The following is an 18,836-nucleotide window of genomic DNA, read 5'->3' on the forward strand; positions in this document are numbered from 1 at the left end:
TATTGGAATACAACTTTAGAACACAAAAAACTAATACATTTTAAATATGTAATACACTAAGTAATATACAGTAGATTACATATATATCTTGTGTGTGTATATATATATATATATATATATACTAGAAGGTGGCCCGATTCTACGCATCGGGTATTCTAGAATTTACGTATTGTGTAGTTCATGTATGATTTTTGTTATATATATATATATATATATATAGAGAGAGATGTTGTTGTCTGTAGTTACCAAGTGTTTGTGTAGGCGCTGTACATGTTCTGGGTGTTGTCTGGGTGTGACGGGGGGTGAGAGCGGTGTTGTATGTGTGTTGCGTGTGTTGCGTTGTTTGTGGAGCGCTGTGTCTGTAGCGTTGTGTGTGTGTTGCGCGGTTTGTGTGTGTGTGGTGTGTTTTGGGGGGAGGTATGTTTTGTGCAATGTGTGTGTTGTGCGGTATGTGCGTATATTTGTGTGTGCCGCGGTGTTTGTGTGTTGGGTGTTGTGTGTGTGCAGCGTTGTCTGTGTGTGTGGGTGTCTGTGTAGGGCAGTTGTTTGTGGTTCCCAGTGTGTGTGTGTGTGTGTGGTGTGTTGTGCAGTGCGCGCGCGTGTGTGTGTGTGTGTGTGTGCATCAGCCTCTCTTCTCTCAGCCTACCTCTCCCAGCCTCCCTCCTCCCAGCCTCCCTCAGCATCAGCCTCCCTCTCCCAGCCTCCCCAGCATCAGCCTCCGCCAGCATCAGCCTCTCTCCTTCCAGCCTCCTCCAGCATCAGCCTCCCTCTCCCAGCCTTCCCCAGGATCAGCCTCTCTCCTCCCAGCCTCCGTCCTCCCAGCCTTCCCCAGCATCAGCTTTCCCCTCCCAGCCTCCCTCAGCATCAGCCTTCCCCAGCATCAGCCTCTCTCCTGCCAGCCTCAGCCTCTCTCCTTCCAGCCTCCCCCAGCATCAGCCTCTCTCCTTCCAGCTTCCCTCAGCATCAGCCTCCCCTTCCCAGCCTTCCCTAGGATCAGCCTCTCTCCTCCCAGCCTCCTTCCTCCCAGCCTCCTTCCTCCCAGCCTCCCTCAGCATCAGCCTTCTGCTCCCAGTCTCCCCCAGCATCAGCCTCCCCATGCATCAGCCTCCACCAGCATCAGCCTCTCTCCTTCCAGCCTCTCTCCTTCCAGCCTCCCCCAGCATCAGCCTCCCCTTCCCAGCCTTCCCCAGGATCAGCCTCTCTCCTCCCAGCCTCCTTCGTCCCAGCCTCCCTCTCCCAGCCTCCCTCAGCATCAGCCTTCCGCTCCCAGTCTCCCCCAGCATCAGCCTCCCCAAGCATCAGCCTCCACCAGCATCAGCCTCTCTCCTTCCAGCCTCCCCCAGCATCAGCCTCTCTCCTTCCAGCCTCCCTCAGCATCAGCCTCCCGTTCCCAGCCTTCCCCAGGATCAGCCTCTCTCCTCCCAGCCTCCTTCCTCCCAGCCTCCCTCAGCATCAGCCTTCCCCTCCCAGTCTCCCCCAGCATCAGCCTCGCCAAGCATCAGCCTCCACCAGCATTAGCCTCTCTCCTTCCAGCCTCCCCCAGCATCAGCCTCCCCAAGCATCAGCCTCCACCAGCATCAGCCTCCCTCGTCCCAGCCTCCCCCTCCCAGCCTCCCCCAGCATCAGCCTCTCTCCTCCCAGCCTTCCCCATGATCAGCCTCTCTGCTCCCAGCCTCCTCCAGCACGCCGTGCTCCTCTGCCGACACTCACACACCCGATCGCATCCACTCACACACACCCGATCGCATCCACTCACACACACCCGATCGCATCCACTCACACACACCCGATCGCATCCACTCACACACACCCGATCGCATCCACTCACACACACCCGATCGCATCCACTCACACACACAGACACTGACGATATCGCACATACGCGCTTATACTCACAACATCCGGGGATATCACATGCTTCTGGCCATGTGATCCTCCCGCAGGTCCTGGAAGATCACAACAGCACAGTCCCGCCGCCGAGAAGCAAGCGATATCCCAGGATGTTGTGAGTATGTGGATGCGATGTGATGTGTGAGGTGTGTGTGATCTGATTTGTGTGTGTGTATGTGTGTGCTGTTATGTGTGTGCTGTTATGTGTCTGTATTTTCCGCCGTTGCAGGACCTAGATGTGTGGATGCGATGTGATGTGTGTGAGAGTGAGTGTGAGCCGGTGTACACTGGTAACTATGATACACATCGGGTAACTAAGGGACCTTAGTTACCCGATGTGTATAATGGTTACCAGCTTTCACGGCCTCCGTCAAGATGCCAGCATCGCAAGGTTATGTGTGGCGCTGCTGGGATCGTGACGGAGCCGGTGTAGAAGCAAGAGATATCCCAGCATGTTGTGAGTGTGTGGATGTGATGTGTGAGAGTGAGTGTGAGCGTGAGTGTGATCTGATGTGTGTGTGTACTCACCTGGGAGTCGCGGCTCCGTGTCAGTTGGGGCAGAGCGAGCGTGCATTGCGTGAGGGGGGCGGGGCCTGCAGAGAGCCGGGGCGAGAGGCCAATCCGTGTGGGGGGGCGGGGCCATGGCGAGCCCAGCGGCCAATCAGCTTTGTGTCACCGTAAGGACACAATTTCGGAGCATGACAGACAGACAGACAGATAGACAGACAGACAGACAGACTGACAGACAGACAGAATAAGGCAATTATATATATAGATATATTACATATTGTATTACATATTTACAATTTATTAGTTTTTTGTGTTCTAAAGTTGTATTCCAATAAATATTTTATGTTCTATCCAAATATCTTGATTATTGTAGCATAAAAATAATTAAATGTCTGATGTTCACATTGTACTACAATAAATTTTTCACTTAAATATAAGCATTATACTAAATATTATTTAGTAAAATATTCAGCACATTCTGCATTGCACTACTGTCCCCAATTTATTATATATTTTAGGAGTCGGAGTCGGTGCATTTTATACCGTCTCCGACTCCGACTCCACCAAAATGAGCTCCGACTCCGACTCCACGACTCCGACTCCACAGCCCTGGTCCCACGGCACCCGTCGGCTATGCGGAAGGAAGGAGGTGGGCGGGATGTTTACGTCCCACTCATCTCCGCCCCTCCGCTTCTATTGGCCGGCGGCTGTGTGACGACGCTGTGACGCCGAACATCCCTCCCCCTTCAGGAAGAGGATGTTCGCCGCCCACAGCAAGGTCGCTCTGCAGATAAGTTCGTGTGACGGCGGTTTAACGACTTTGTGCGACATGGGCAGCGATTTGCCCGTGACGCACAAACGACGGGGGTGGGAACGATCGCTCGTGCGATCGCACGATAGATCGTACCGTGTGACGCTCGCATAAGGCTAGGTTCACATTTCCGTTGTTTTGCATCAGTCACCTGCGTTGCTTGACGCTTGTGACTGATGCGTTGTACAATGGGTGGCAAGAAATGGAATTCATTGTCATCATAAAGTGGATAGAGTTGTAAAACGTGAGAGAGAGAACGATCAGCTGATTATTCACAATAGCCAGCCGCCGGCTTTTGAGAGTGATCAGATGATCTCCTGGCGGCCGGCTAATTGAGAGCGATCAGGTGATTGTTCACAATAGCCGGCCGCCGGATTTTAAGAGCGATCTGATGATCTCCCAGCGGCAGGCTATTGTGAACGATCAGCTGATCGCTCTCATTAGCCGGCCGCCAGGTGATCAGCTGATCGCACACAGAAGGTGGCTGCCGGGCGATCAGCTGATCGTTCGGCCACCGAGGAGAGCAAGCGCAATGAAATCAAAAGGATTCCGCTGTTCAAAAAACTTTACATGCTGCGTTCCTGCCGCACGACGATCAGTCGTTCCACGACTGATCAGTCGGGCGGCGGATGCAACGCAAGGGCATCAGTCACAATCCGCCGCTCATACAAATCTAAGGGAGACAACAGAATCCGCCAAATGGATTGCGTTGTTTATCAGAGCGGCAGATTGTGACTGATCATAAACAACGGAAATGTGGACCTAGCCTTAAGTGATGAGTGAGTACTACCACGCTCGGGTGCTCGTCACTCGTGGATAGTGATGAGCAAGCACTATCATGCTCAGGTATTTGGTACTTGTAGCGAGCAGATGGATGCTTGGATGGACGCAGTACCTGAGTATAATGGAAGTCAATGGGGAATTTAAGCATTTTTATGGGAAATCTTCTGGAAATTGCTCAAATCCCCCTTTGACTTCCATTATACTCGGGTACTCTAGTCGTGCCCATTCGAGCGTTCGATTGCTCGTGTCAAGTACCGAACACCTGAGCATGGTAGTGCTCCCTTATCACTAATAATGATCAACAAATAAACTTTAAAGTGAATAATCACCCTTAAAAGGAATCTGTCATCAGGTTTTTGTTACCCGTCTGAGAGTAATATAATGTAGGGGCAGAGACCTTGATTTACTGGTTACTGCAGTTTTGATTACAAATTGTTTTATCTGCTGCAGATACCATTTTTAATGCTTTGTATAACCTGCCCACACCACTGATTTTGCAGCTTTCTATGTCTACAAGCAGAAAGCTGCCAAGGAGCATGGTTGGACTACCTGGCAGAAGGTTTACTAGTCCTCTAGAGATAATCTACTACTAAGAAAACTGAGTTTCTCAAAACTACATCAAGCAGCCCAGTAAGTGACACATCACTGGAATCAGGGTCTCTTACCCTATACTATGTTGCTCTCAGATTAGGTAGAAATAGTCTGGTGACAGACTTCCTTTAGAACATTTTGCATTGCCCTTCATAGACACAATTTTGACTACCTGCAGCCACCATTAGAGGGAGCTTAGGCACTTACTGCATACTCTTTTATAATGAACTGTATAACAATACTGTAGGTTCCCTCTAGTAGTGGTTGCAGGTTTTTTGGTAGCGGTTTTACTTTGCGTTTTTCACCCATTATTTTGAATGGATGAGAAGCGCTGCAGAAAAGATTAAAAAACTGACATGCTGCGTTTTGGAAGAAATGTAGCAGGGCTCAAAACATGCTTGGAACAAACAGCGTTTCCATGAGATTTCAGAAAATCCAATTGATTATTATGCTACGCTGTGTATTTTACACACCAAATACATTGCGTAAAAAATGCAGCCATAATGCCATGTGTGAACATACCCTCCGGCATATAGTTTTTCGAATTAGGGACACATAAAATACTTTTTAAACAATTTCAAAAATTGCTTTTATTTTTATAGTTTACAATCTTGAATGCAGTCAATACATCTCATTGAAGCGCTCACTAATTCATAGCCCTATACTTACCTCTTTGGCAAGTTGTCCCATGCTGTGCAGCAGGTTTTCTGTAACCTCTCTCAGTAGAGGGAAAGACTTTGATGACATTTCTTTCTGTAATTTTCAAAGTGAAAAAGAAGAAAACACTGGTTACTTAAAAAATAACCCATAATCTTCTGAACAAAAATACATTCCTGAAAGCACAAATTGTTCTTCTTTAAGACTTTAAGAGAGCATTTCGGGGAGGGAAGGGAAGAAAATCAAATGTATTCTATCCATAATGCGGTACTACAAGGGGGCTATATGCAAGTAGGATGCAGGGGGCTATATGCATGGACAATGCAGGGGGCTATATGCAGGCAGGATGCAGGGGGCTATATACAGGCAGGATGCATTGGGCTATATGCATGGAGGATGCAGGGGGCTATATGCATAGAGGATGCAGGGGGCTACATGCAGGCAGGATGCAGGGGGCTATATGCATGCAGGATGCAGGGGGCTATATGCATGGAGGATGCAGGGAGCTATATGAAAGCACGATGCAGGGGGCTATATGCAGGCAGGATGCAGGGGGCTATATACAGGCAGGATTCAGGAGGCTATATGCATGCAGGGGGCTATATGTATGCAGGATGCAGGGGGATATATGCCTGCAGGATGCAGGGGGCTATATGTGTATGCAGGATGCAGAGGGCTATATACATGGAGGATGCATGGGGCTATATGTATGCAGGAGCAGGGGGCTATATGAAGGCACGATTCAGGGGGCTTTATGCATGGAGGATGCAGGGGGCTCTATGCATGGAGGATGCAGGGGGCTATATACATGGAGGATGCAAGGGGCTATATACATGGAGGATGCAAAGGGCTATATGTATGCAGGATGCAGGTAGTAATGTATAGCAGTAATGTATAGTAATGTATAACATCTCTCATGTTCTTGTAGGGAAATGTGACATTGCATGCATGGACTTAGTAAAAGACATTTACCAGTTTCTTAGTTTCCCTCCTAACCTGAAGATTTTTTGACATCTAGTTCCTAATTATTTTATCAGATCTCATGCATACCTGATATGCTTCTGTCTGATCATACATAGGCTATCGCTCATAACTCCCTCAACTGTAAACTGTGGCTTAGATTGGCCAAAAGTGTACATTTCTCCAGGATGCAACAGATAACTGTAAACCCAACAGCTGATACATGCTACCCAATCTACAGGCAGCATGTATCATACAAAGGCTGTATGATTCTAACCAGGTATGTTTGACTCCAAAACGCTGAAGCATTTTAGAGAAAGACATACTTTAATAGCCACTGTGGATCGAGCTGCATGGGACATTATTTGGATAGGTGGGCTCTCCGGGTCAGCAGGCAGGGAGAAACAGCAGGGGACCCATCTGTCGGATTATGATTAGTCTCCCGAGTGGCTTCGGCTCACTCCCTGGGGGTTTTTAAAGTATGCTGTTTCCTGAAATGCCGCAGTGTTTCACAATAAAACATATCTGGTTGGAATCATACAGGCAGTGCCTGATACAGTGGAACCTCGCTTAACAAGTAACCCAATTAACGAGAATTTCGCTTAACAAGCAAAGCTTTCTGTAAATTTGTTACTCGGGTTACGAGAAAGCTTTGCTGTACGAGCAAAATACTCACCGCACACACTTCCGGTTCCGTACATCCACCGCGCTCTGACCCGCTCTTGCAGTCCACACAAACACACACAAGCACGCACAAAACACATACATACAGTATTATGCTCACCTTAGCTTCTGTTCCATCGCCGACCTCATGGTTCTTGTAGTTCGCCGATGCATTGCGACGAGGGAGGAATCCTCGCGGCGAACTACAGGACTCAGGAGGCCGGCTGATGGAATGGAAGGTAAGGTGAGCATAATATGTGTACCTTCTGTTCCATCGCTGGTCTCCTGGGTCCTGTAGTTCGCCACTCCAGGATGTGTATCGACAGGCAGCGCGACGAGGCAGGAAGTTCCGCTGTCAGACGCTACTCAAAGGCAGCGCACTGACCAATCAGAGGCAAGCAACTCCTGCCTTCAACGTCAGCGCTCTGGGTGCGGAAGTTCCTCCCTTGTCGTCATGGTTACCCGATACACAGCCCGTACTAGAACAGAAGTTCCAGGAGACCGGCGATGGAACAGAAGGTAAGGTGAGCATAATATGTGCGTGTGTGCTTGTGTGTTTGTGTGTGTTTGTACGTGTTTGTGTGTGTTTGTGCATGTGTGGAATGGCACAATAGGGGACCAGGATCGGACATTTAATAAGTTGAGGAACAAATTGTCTGCATTGCAATGATTTCCTATGGGAAATCTTGCTTTGCTGAACGAGTAACTTGGTTAACAAGCACACTCCCAGAACGGATTGTTCCACTGTACATGGTGCCAGTATATAAGGCGTGTATCAGCTGTCAGGTTCACCTTAAGGCCCCCAAACACATTAGACTAAACTGAACGTGCCGATATGCATGCTTGGCCTACAGTCTTATGTGTGTGGGGGCCTCCCAACTGTCCCCCGATGTGATACCTGGAGAGGGAAGACTTGGCATGTCCGATTTCGGACTGGCAACCTTTATAATTCTGAGTGAGATAAGTAGCTGCCAGAGGAGTCTAGCAGTGGCTCGCTAATAGTGAACACAGTAGCGCTCCTGTGTTGGGAGAGCTTGCTGCCGCTCAAACGATAGTTATCTATTGTGTATGGTGCCTCTTAGAGTCTCCTGTTAGCACTTAGTAAGGATCACATCTTCAAATATAGCTCACTCTCTGTTTCCCTCAATGGTAGATATCAGGGCACAGTTGGCAATGTGGTTACAGTCACCATGTATATGATGTCTAACCTTAGCCATGGTATAGATCTAGATCTTAATGTATGATCGGTGATTGTTGATCACAAGCTGAGTGGGAAGCAATGCTTGCCTATTACGGGAATTCATCTGTCTGGCCAGTTCTTATAAGAAGCATGCAATTATTCAATAGCCATTACATCAATCCGTGTTACTGAAGGGAGAACAATGGCAGTCATTTATATCACTGAGTGTAAGAGAGCACAGAGACTTAATAGATTCTTGGAACACCCCATATTCAACTCTGGGTAATGTGTCAAAGAATCTTTAAGATCACAGTTCACACATAGGCTCAAGCACACGATGTGACGGGATGAGGACACAACCACTAGTCTACAATGTTTGCAAAGCAAATGGTTAGTTCTGTGGCTGCTGGATGGGGTTTCCATGTAATGAATAGGGAGTTGTGTACTCCGCTCGCTTGTCTAGTGCTCGCAACATTCTAACACCATTATGGGGCCTATATATATCAACCCATACAGGAAGATGTAGATCTGTGAGCGAGGACAAGCCACTAAGCTGTGATAATAACTGCGCAACATATTCACATCCATAGTTATTGAGAGGTTTATATATTGTAAATGATGTATGTCTAATAACCAAAATTCCGCTAACACCATTCTCATTAATCCGTATTGGCACATAATTAAATGTGCCAATGGGATATGTACACAGACTCTATATCAATATGCAAAAACAAAGAAACAGGGAGTATAACATGCTAAAAGAATTTTTATTGAGATGTTGAATATAAATATATCTCCAAATAGTGAGGATTAAATATCCAAGGAAAAAACAAAAAATGACACTGGACAGGGAAACAATGAATACACATATCCTATATCAAGGCGTATATATAAACTGCTGGGATGAGAATGGACATAAAATACGTTAATAGGAACTATTTTTTTTATTTTTCTTTGGATATTTAATCCTCACTATTTGGAGATATTATATTTATATTCAACATCTCAACCTAATAGCCCTACTAAAACACTGATATTACAACGTCTGATGATGGACACACATGGAGCGTGGACTTCTTCATTTAGCGGACACTTGTCACATATAGCAGGTGCTAAGCCGACATTTTCTAGTTGATGACCACAAGGCACAACTTTGTGTAAGACCGTCAATACTTCTGATTTAGTAGCAGCTTCCAATTATCTCTGGTACACGTGTCCATTATCTGACTCGCTCACTCACTGCCAGCCTTCCCTTCTTGCAAGAAAGCCAAAGGGCCAATTACCTCTGCTTGGGCCATATCTCAATGGTCATAAGGTCGTACATTTTTTTACCGGCTGTCTTTGGCTACGAGCATGTACATTTCTATAATTCATGGGTAAATTGACAAGTAATCCAGCATGACAGATATGTACTGCCGAATGTAATGTAAAAGATTTAGACCCTTGTAAAGGAATTCTACCACAGTAATTCCCAGAAACGTCTGTAATATTTCCTGAAGACATCAGTATATCTTACTGGGACAATTTCCAGAGCAGGCATGTGGAAACAAAGCTGGCGTTTTAGCTTCCAGCCATTGAAATAGGATGAATACAATATAGATAGTAGGTCAATGTGCTGCTGCCCGCCAATAGGCCGAGGCCACGTCATCAGGAACAGCTCCGGTATGCAGCTGTCACTGGGAAGAACACAGTAACAAGCTCCACATTGGATACTGGACTTGTATGAACGGACAACATCTCCATAAATGCCTTCCCATCAGTCATGGCCGTGTCCATGTGATGCTGCTTATTGTTCCATTATTAAACAAGAAGGCCAGTAGTAACATAACACACATCATACTGAGATATGCCTACAGGATGAGCTGCTGGGATCAGTCCATGCACCTGGTGCTCGTATCTGGGCCCGTCACTGTAGCTTATCTTACACTTATATGCCACATGCCCAGTGAAGGACATGAGCTTTGCATTTTTCTTATCAGGCTGCTAAACATTGCTACACCGTATGACCTTAGGAGCAAGTTCACTACTTTTTCCGTGTCTCCACTCTACAAAAAAATGATGATGTGGTGAATGGCTATTCATGGTGGTAGTATGATTTTGCTTGTGTCCCGTTAGTTGTGAAACAATTAAGCAATACTTGTTTTGTACAGTGTTGCAAAACATGATGAGATTAGGTTGGTACTCAAGTGTATGGTATAGATGGTGGTCCGTATGCATGTAAAGAGATATTTTAAAGGATATGGAAGGTGATCAGATATTCAGGGGGTGATTCATCAAGAATGGCACTACTCATGCTGGTGTTCCGGAGTGATACGCTCCTGATTCATGACGAGGTCCGCTTCATGAATCTGGAGCATCTGATGAGGGCATAGACCAAACCAGAATTCTCGTTCCAATCCGGTACTGGAGTAAGATTGTTGGTGCACGGAATGTCATAAATTAAACAAGCTTTGGCGTCCCACACCCACCCACACCCCTGTCCCATCTATTTTGTTGAATGTGGGAGAAACTGGAATGAAAACGCCAAAAATTCACAAATTTTTGTGACTTTTCAAAGCTTTTATGAATTCTGGCATTCAAGCTTTGATGAATTGGGTCCTAAGTGATCAGTTGTTGGCATCATTGATGCCGTATTACATTAGTAAATAAACTTGCACAGTCAACTGCTGGATGTTTTGAAGAAATGTAGTGCCACAGTAGAGCGGTCTAACTTAAAGAGACATCATAATAACAGTGATTTAGCAGATTTCCTAATTTACTTTCTATTGTGCCATATTCTCTATTACATGATAATACAGTACAAGCAGTACATACATAGTACAGTACATGCACAAGGTTTAGTTTACTTACAGTGATAGGCTTGAGAAGATCAATGTTGGAACGAAATTGATGCTCCAATAGGTTGAGCTTGTCCTCCGGTAGTGCACATATCACTGACTGGCTGAATTTGGCAACTTCTTCATTGTGAATGGTCACATACTCCTCCAATCTAGAAGTATTGCACAGATCTTTCAAGCGTATTTGAAATCCTGAAATCAGGACCTGGGTTGAAAAAAATATATGGATTAAAAAGAATAATTTTTCTGCATGTTTTAGACTCTCAAAAGTCACCGAATGTGAAAATATCCGAATTCCGTCAATTGTCTGAAAACATGTTTTATTATCAAGTGTAATATCTCAACTTGGCGTTACAAATTCTGAGATCAGGAGCTTGGAGTCTGACTACAAACAACCACGTATAGTGACTGGATGATACATTGTTGTCTGGTTCTGAGCTTTAGTGGTCAAAGATTTTCTATGTAAAACTCAGCCATGGTGGACTTGTAATGTAAGTAATACAAATAAATATGAGCTATCACATTTCCGTAACACAGGCATTATTGTAAAGTGGTTAAAGAAGTTGAGAGCCTTGTTGTAGGCCTAGTGGCTGCTTATCGAGACCTTGGATAAGTTGTTATGTCTCACTTTGCTCTGATCTCTATGAATCCTATTCAACAAATTCTGCACATTCCATTAAAAGTTCTACTGAACAAAGACCTAATGTAAGTATTATTACCTGTTCCACTTTGAGGTCAGCATTCAGTATTTCCTCCACCACAATGGAAGGCATGCTTATGTTTTGCTGTAGAAACGTGGTGAATTTTTCATTATCCATTAAGCAGTCTCTAAGCTTCATACCTAAGAGATAATAAAATAATGTATTATATAAAAATATTGGGATATTATTCTTGATATTACTAAGTGTAGCTTTTATATTCATTTCAATAGAACAGCTACATATATGAAAATTGCCAACACTGTATTAGACTGGCCCATTATTAGCACAATTAGAAAATGCGATAAATGCCCCATGAGTAAGCTCCCATGATCTCCATTTGCTGATCCCAAGTGTCTGACAGTGGTCACATATAGGACTCTCACGATTATTGGAATTGTAGCTTTGTTTATTGATGTCTTTAGGAGTTACAAAAAGAACACAGCATCCATGCTCCATTCTTCTACAAATTTAAAGAGGTTATCCATTACTTTAACACAGATGGCCTATCCTTAGAATAGGTCATCAATATCTGATCAATCACCAGGCACCCCCACCGATCAGCTGTTTTTGCTCCCGCCGGTGGCAACAGACAGACAGAAATGCTCAGTTCCGGAGCTGCCCCATCTTCTGATTGTGGCCGAGGCCGGACACTGCACATCTGCCTCCCATTCAAAATAACAGGAGGCGGATAAGCAGTACCCAGGCGGTGCCGCATTCAGGAGACTGGACAGCTCCGCAAATGAGTATTTCCGGTTAACTGTTACCGTCTTCAAGAACAGCTGATTGGCAGAAGTGCTGGATGAATCAGACATTGATAACTTATCCTACGGATAAGCCATCAATGTAAAGGCCACGTATCACTAAGCGACATTGCTAGCAACATCGCTGCTGAGTCACAGGTTTTGTGACGCAACAGCGATCTTGCTAGCGATGTCGCTGTGTGTGACATCCAGCAACAACCTGGCCCCTGCTGTGAGGTCGCCGGTTGTTGCTGAATGTCCTGGACCATTTTTTAGTTCTTGCTCTCCCGCTGTGAAGCACACATCGCTGTGTGTGACAGCGAGAGAGCAACGATCTGAATGTGCAGGGAGCAGGGAGCCGGCTTCTGACACCCTGCGGTAAGCTGTAACCAAGGTAAATATCGGGTAACCAAGCGAAGCGCTTTGCTTGGTTACCCAATATTTACCTTGGTTACTAGCGTCCGCCGCTCTCAGGCTGCCAGTGCTGGCTCCCTGCACTCGTAGCCAGAGTACACATCGGGTAAATAAGCAAAGCGGTTTGCTTATTAACCCGATGTGTACTGTGTACTCTGGCTACGAGTGCAGGGAGCCAGCGCTAAGCGGTGTGCGCTGGTAACCAAGGTAAATATCGGGTAACCAAGTGCTTGGTTACCCGATATTTACCTTAGTTACCAAGCGCAGCATCGCTTCCATGCGTTGCTGCTGGCTGGGGGCTGGTCACTGGTTGCTGGTGAGATCTGCCTGTGTGACAGCTCACCAGCGACCATGTAGCGATGCTCCAGCGATCCCTGCCAGGTCAGATCGCTGGTGGGATTGCTGGAGCGTTGCTTAGTGTGACGGTACCTTTAAAGTAGTGGACAACCCCTTTAACATCTAACATCCTAGATATTTTTAGGCAAAATAGGTCCTTTTACTTGTAAAAAGTGCAATAAAACTTGAAAATTATTGGTTTGTTGCAAAGGTAAATGATTTTATATGAACAATATTTGTATATTGAAGAGTCAAACAAAGTAATACACACAGTAGATGAAGGTTTAATAATCAGGTGAAGGAATACTATCTATTGACAGGGAAAAAAGATAACACACAGGACAAGGTACAGCGGTAATCTGGTCAAGCATATCATTATCTAGGCTTCCACTTCAGTTTGCAATATACAAAGTATTGAGATTCAGAGTGCTTGATAACATTGGAGGAATTAAAATGGGACGTCAGAGCTCAGGGGTGTAGTTAGCAGTGTGAGGGGAACAGTAGAAAATATGTAACTGGTACAAACTGTCAATATGGGCTTCTAATAAAGTCTAATATTTTGTAAGGCTGTAAAATTTGGGGTCTAAAAGTCTACACTGTCACCAAACAAGTAAAAAAACAATATTAAGTATAAAGGGGTTGTCCACTAACCAAATTAATGAACCCAAACATGTGGAAAAAAATGGTTCTCGACTCTTAAACCAGTACCAATCAGTGCTGCAGTCCCACTAGTCTGCTGGGATCAACATCTTGTAGTGGACAACCCCTTCAAAGAACAAGATGTATATCAAAAAGTGGCAGAGATAAACATCTCTTTACTACTACTGAAACGACTTAAAGGGTTATTTCAGTTTTGGAAAAACCTCTACTTTGAGTGCAGCTTGTTTAAAAAAAAAACCCACAGACTGCGCTTCATTCACCCTCTCTGGGTCCAGTGCCAAGTCTCCCTGTGTATGTTAGTGTCGACAGCACTTACGTTGCGACAACAGCACTGCAGCCGATAGGTGAATTCTGCAGCTCTGCCTGAGCTGAAATCATGAGCCACTGGTTGCAGTGGGGAGACTTAGGCCGGCTTTGCACACTACGACATCGCAGGTGCGATGTCGGTGGGGTCAAATTGAAAGTGACGCACATCCGGCGTCTCAGTCGATATCGTAGTGTGTAAAGCCTTTTTGATACAATTAACGAGCGCAAAATCGTCGTAATCGTATCATCGGTGTAGCGTCGGTCATTTCCATAATTTGGAAATGACCGATGTTACGATGTTGTTCCTCGTTCCAGCGGCATCACACATCGCTGTGTGAGAAGCCGCAGGAATGAGGAACATCTCCTACCTGCGTCCCGTGGCTCACGCCAGCTATGCGGAAGGAAGGAGGTGGGCGGGATGTTTACGTCCCGCTCATCTCCGCCCCTCCGCTTCTATTGGCCGCCTGCAGTGTGACGTCGCTATGACGCCGCACGACCCGCCCCCTTAATAAGGAGGCGGGTCGCCGGCCAGAGCGACGTCGCAGGGCAGGTGAGTGCATGTGAAGCTGGCATAGCAATAATGTTCGCTATGCCAGCTATAACCATGATATCGCAGCTGCGACAGGGGCGGGACTATCGCGCTCGGCATCGCAAGCATTGGCTTGCAATGTTGTGGTGTGCAAAGTGCCCCTAAAGGCCCAGTCCCACACAACGACTTACCAGCGATCCCGACAACGATACGACCTGATAAGGATCGCTGGTAAGTTGCTGGGAGGTCACTGGTGAGATGTCACACAGTCAGACCTTACCAACAACGCAGTAACGATGAGCGACCTGTATAATGATCAAACACAGGCGTAAAATTATAGCGGTAGGCATCAAACACAGTGATGCGTCCTGCCCACCAGGACATCGCCTTTGAAGAAAATGGTCCGGACCCTTTGGCAAAGATCGGCGACCTCACAGCAGGGGCCTGGTCGCTGGTAGGTGTCACACATAATGAGATCGCTGGTGAGATCGTTACTATGTCACAGAAACTGTGACTCAGCAACAATCTCGTTAGCGATCTCGTTGTGTGTGACAGGGCCTTAAGGAAAGCGCAGTTTCCAAAACAAAGAAAAACTACTTTAGGGTATAGCTGGTGTCACACTAAACGACAGCGACAACGACGTCGCTGTTACGTCACCATTTTCGGTGACGTAACAGCGACCTTGTAAGTCGCTGTTATGATCGCTGCTTAGCTGTCAAACACAGCAGAAGCAGCGATCATAAGGTCGCTGTGCTACATGTGCAGAGAGCAGGGAGCCGCGCTTAGCGCTGGCTCCTTGCTCTCCTGCAGCACACATCGGGTTAATTAACCCGATGTGTGCTGCAGCTACATGTCACAGTTCAGAGAGCAGGGAGCCGCGCTTAGCGCTGGCTCCTTGCTCTCCTGCAGCACACATCGGGTTAATTAACCCGATGTGTGCTGCAGCTACATGTCACAGTGCAGAGAGCAGGGAGCCGCGCTTAGCGCTGGCTCCTTGCTCTCCTGCAGCACACATCGGGTTAATTAACCCGATGTGTGCTGCAGCTACATGTCACAGTGCAGAGAGCAAGGAGCCGCGCGCACTGCTTAGCGCTGGCTCCTTGCTCTCCTTGCTACAGTATACATCGGGTTAATTACCCGATGCATACTGCAGCCACATGTCACAGTGCAGGAGCCGGCACTGGCAGCAAGGGCGGCGGAGGCTGGTAACCAGCGTAAACATCGGGTAACCAGGGAAAGGTCTTCCCTTGGTTACCCGATGTTTACGCTGGTTACAGCTTACCGCAGCTGCCAGTGCCGGCTCCTGCTCGCTTCATTTCGTCGCTCTCTCGCTGTCACACACAGCGATGTGTGTGTCACAGCGGGAGAGTGACGACCAAAAAATGAAGCTGGACATTCAGCAACGACCGGCGACCTCACAGCAGGGGCCAGGTCGTTGCTGGATGTCAAACACAGCGACAGCGACGGGACGTCGCTGCAACGTCACAGAAAATGGTGACGTAGCAGCGACGTCGTTGTCGTCGTCGTTATGTGTGACACCAGCTTAAGTTCACAGAACATATTGTGTACTATCAGGGAAAGAACAGTATCTGTGTATATAACTAAATTATCTATTTCTATGTTGTTAGCCCAAGTTTAACATATACCGTATTCAATAAAAGTGGTTTTATCTGTTTTTGGGGGTTTACATATGTTAGTCTTTATTCCCTGAACCTCTTGGATATCAGTCATTTTTACACTCTATGCTAGGATTAGCTTTCAGAGTGTACCCACTCCAAATCCACCTAGGAAAAAGACATTAGGAGCATACCCTTAAAGAACAGAGCCCGGGGGCAACACGGTTAGAACTAAAGAACTTCAATAAAAAATTAAATCAAGCAATACAATTAATTATTCCCGCTCTGAAAGTGCCCATACAATAGATATGGGACAGGTGCTATTAAAGGATGGGCGCCACAATTAAGATAGCTGTGCAGCAGATGTGTACCAGCTACAATAGGCGTTCACAACAAGATATACAATCATTGAATCCCCACACAACCAAATAAGATATAAATGAACAAGATATAAAAAAACACTGATGAAACACATGGCTAAAAGTATGAGTTCTTGGATACTTTGACTTCTTAAGCTGGCTTTACACGCTGCAATGTATCTTAAAATGTGTCGGCGGGGTCACGTTGTAAGTGACGCACATCCGGCATTGTAAGGTACATTGAAGTGTGTAACAGCTACGTGCGATTGCGAATGAACAGTAAAACGTTCATCGCACGCACGTCGTTCATTCCTCATGGATTGAACGTCAGGTTGTTCATCGTACCCGGGGCAGCACACATCGCAGTGTGTGACACCCCGGGAACGATGAACAGATCTTACCTGCGTCCTGCGGCTCCCGGCCGGTAATGCGGAAGGAAGGAGGTGGGCGGGATGTTTACGTCCCGCTTAGCTCCGCCCCTCCGCATCTATTGGTCGCCTGCTGCGTGACGTCGATGTGACGCCGAACGTCCCTCCCACTCCAGGAAGTGGACGTTCGCCACCCACAGCGAGGTCGTATGGACGGGTAAGTACGTGTGACGGGGCTTAATCGTTTGTGTGGTACGTTCAACAAATTGAACGTGCCACACATACGATGGGGTAGTTGCAAATCGCATACGATATCGTATACAAAATTGCAACGTGTAAAGCGGGCTTTAGATTATTAAGTTCATTCACCATAAAGCAAACATGGAACTGGAAAAGGACAAGATGAAGATCTTTGGGTGAAATGCAAAATTTTTACCCTCCTATTTGCCATTTGTGGCAGTTGAGTTTTTGGACCTCATCAGCCATCGTGGTTGGGTGCGACTGCTACCTGTATACCCCTTTATTTATAGCAAAATCACTAAGCATCGGCCTGACATACATCCTGAGCTCTTGCAATACTACTTTTCAGACTTCCATTTCCATCCAGTTCAAACTGCCAATTTGAATTTACATCTTTCCTGGTCAACGTATCCAAAAATCATGGACAGTCAACATCGGAAAACCATAATGATTTTTACATTATACATGTTTACAGCTTAGAGTACTCATATGTAGATATTAGTTGGCCTTCCCGGAGAACTGGAAAAGTATGGAGATTACAATCATAATAATATATACAGGTTCATCCAGCTGCAAAAATAAAAAAATATCACGGATGCATCAATTTTGTTTTTTCGGACGGGCAAAAAAGTGCCTTATTTCTAAAGACGTTTCTGGTTGAATGTTGTGAAGAGTACCCCTTATCATGGCCAAGCTTCTGGAATTAGAATACTTCCGTGACAGCAACGTCCGAGCTGTTGATAGGACACAATTCTAAAGTGATATGACATGCCTGTCAGGATTGACGCTTAGGCATTTTTTAATACTATGTCTGTGGCTGGATCTGTCACACTTCAGAGTCAACAAGTCTGTTTTCATAAACAGCAGATGACAGGAATGACCTGGTTTACCCTGCATCCAGATAAGCAAGTTGCCGCAGAGATTATATGCTAAAATCAAGGACTTTACAAGGGTTTGCTAATAAGATTAGAAAGCTGACTTGCTTAGCGTGGCAAGTATGAGGTGTCTAACCCCATGTATCATTGTTCCATTCTTTTGGAAAACAAGAAATGAGGTATGACAGACATGAACACCCTAATAAAATATTCCAGATCTTACTGCTAATGGATGCCACAATGAAACACTAGGGAACATGTTGTTAGGTTCAGTCTGCCCGAACCCTGAGTAGTATGAATCAGAACTAGTGTTGAGCGGACACTAACTGTAAAAACTCCGGATCCGCGCGGTTTCAGCATACGATCCGGCTCTGATTTTTTTTCTCTCTCTCTTTCTTCTCTCCTCTTTCTCTCTCTCTTTTCCCCGGACTCCACTCCCAATTGACATATATGGGGCCCGGACTTCTTTTTCAATATCCGCTCAACTCTAATCAGAACCTGTGAGTATTACTGCAGACAGGTAAAAATACATGAAGGTATTAGTACAGCCAGACTGATTCATGCTGCCCATGGTTCGATCAGCATGAATCAGACGACAACGTCCCTTTAAATAACATTGATCTTTGCCCGGGCTGATGTAATCAAGCTTCTAGTGTATATGAAGTGATGATGTCTTCCAATGATATAATGCTCCTTAATCTTGGATAATACATGCCCTACAAATGACAATACCCTAAACCATTATTGTGAGTGAGAAGTAAGGATAATCTACAACCAAGGGAATATGTTCCCAGGTTTTGCTACCCCATC

General features: G+C 45.9%; 1 protein-coding gene across 2 annotated transcripts in view; it reads right to left on the reverse strand.

Annotated features, from left to right (window-relative positions):
• ABCA1 (ATP binding cassette subfamily A member 1) overlaps nucleotides 1-18,836 on the reverse strand; it is a 162,169-nt gene that overhangs the window by 86,768 nt on the left and 56,565 nt on the right. For both annotated transcript variants that reach the window (XM_075316595.1, XM_075316604.1), the window contains exons 6-8: nucleotides 11,602-11,723; nucleotides 10,896-11,087; nucleotides 5,255-5,338 (exon numbers count right to left, since the gene is read on the reverse strand). In XM_075316595.1, coding sequence (XP_075172710.1) covers nucleotides 5,255-5,338; nucleotides 10,896-11,087; nucleotides 11,602-11,723 — 398 coding nt within the window. The remainder of the gene's footprint in view (nucleotides 1-5,254; nucleotides 5,339-10,895; nucleotides 11,088-11,601; nucleotides 11,724-18,836) is intronic.

The sequence above is a fragment of the Anomaloglossus baeobatrachus genome, chromosome 1 (genome assembly GCF_048569485.1).
Source record: "Anomaloglossus baeobatrachus isolate aAnoBae1 chromosome 1, aAnoBae1.hap1, whole genome shotgun sequence".
NCBI classification, from domain to species: domain Eukaryota; kingdom Metazoa; phylum Chordata; class Amphibia; order Anura; family Aromobatidae; genus Anomaloglossus; species Anomaloglossus baeobatrachus.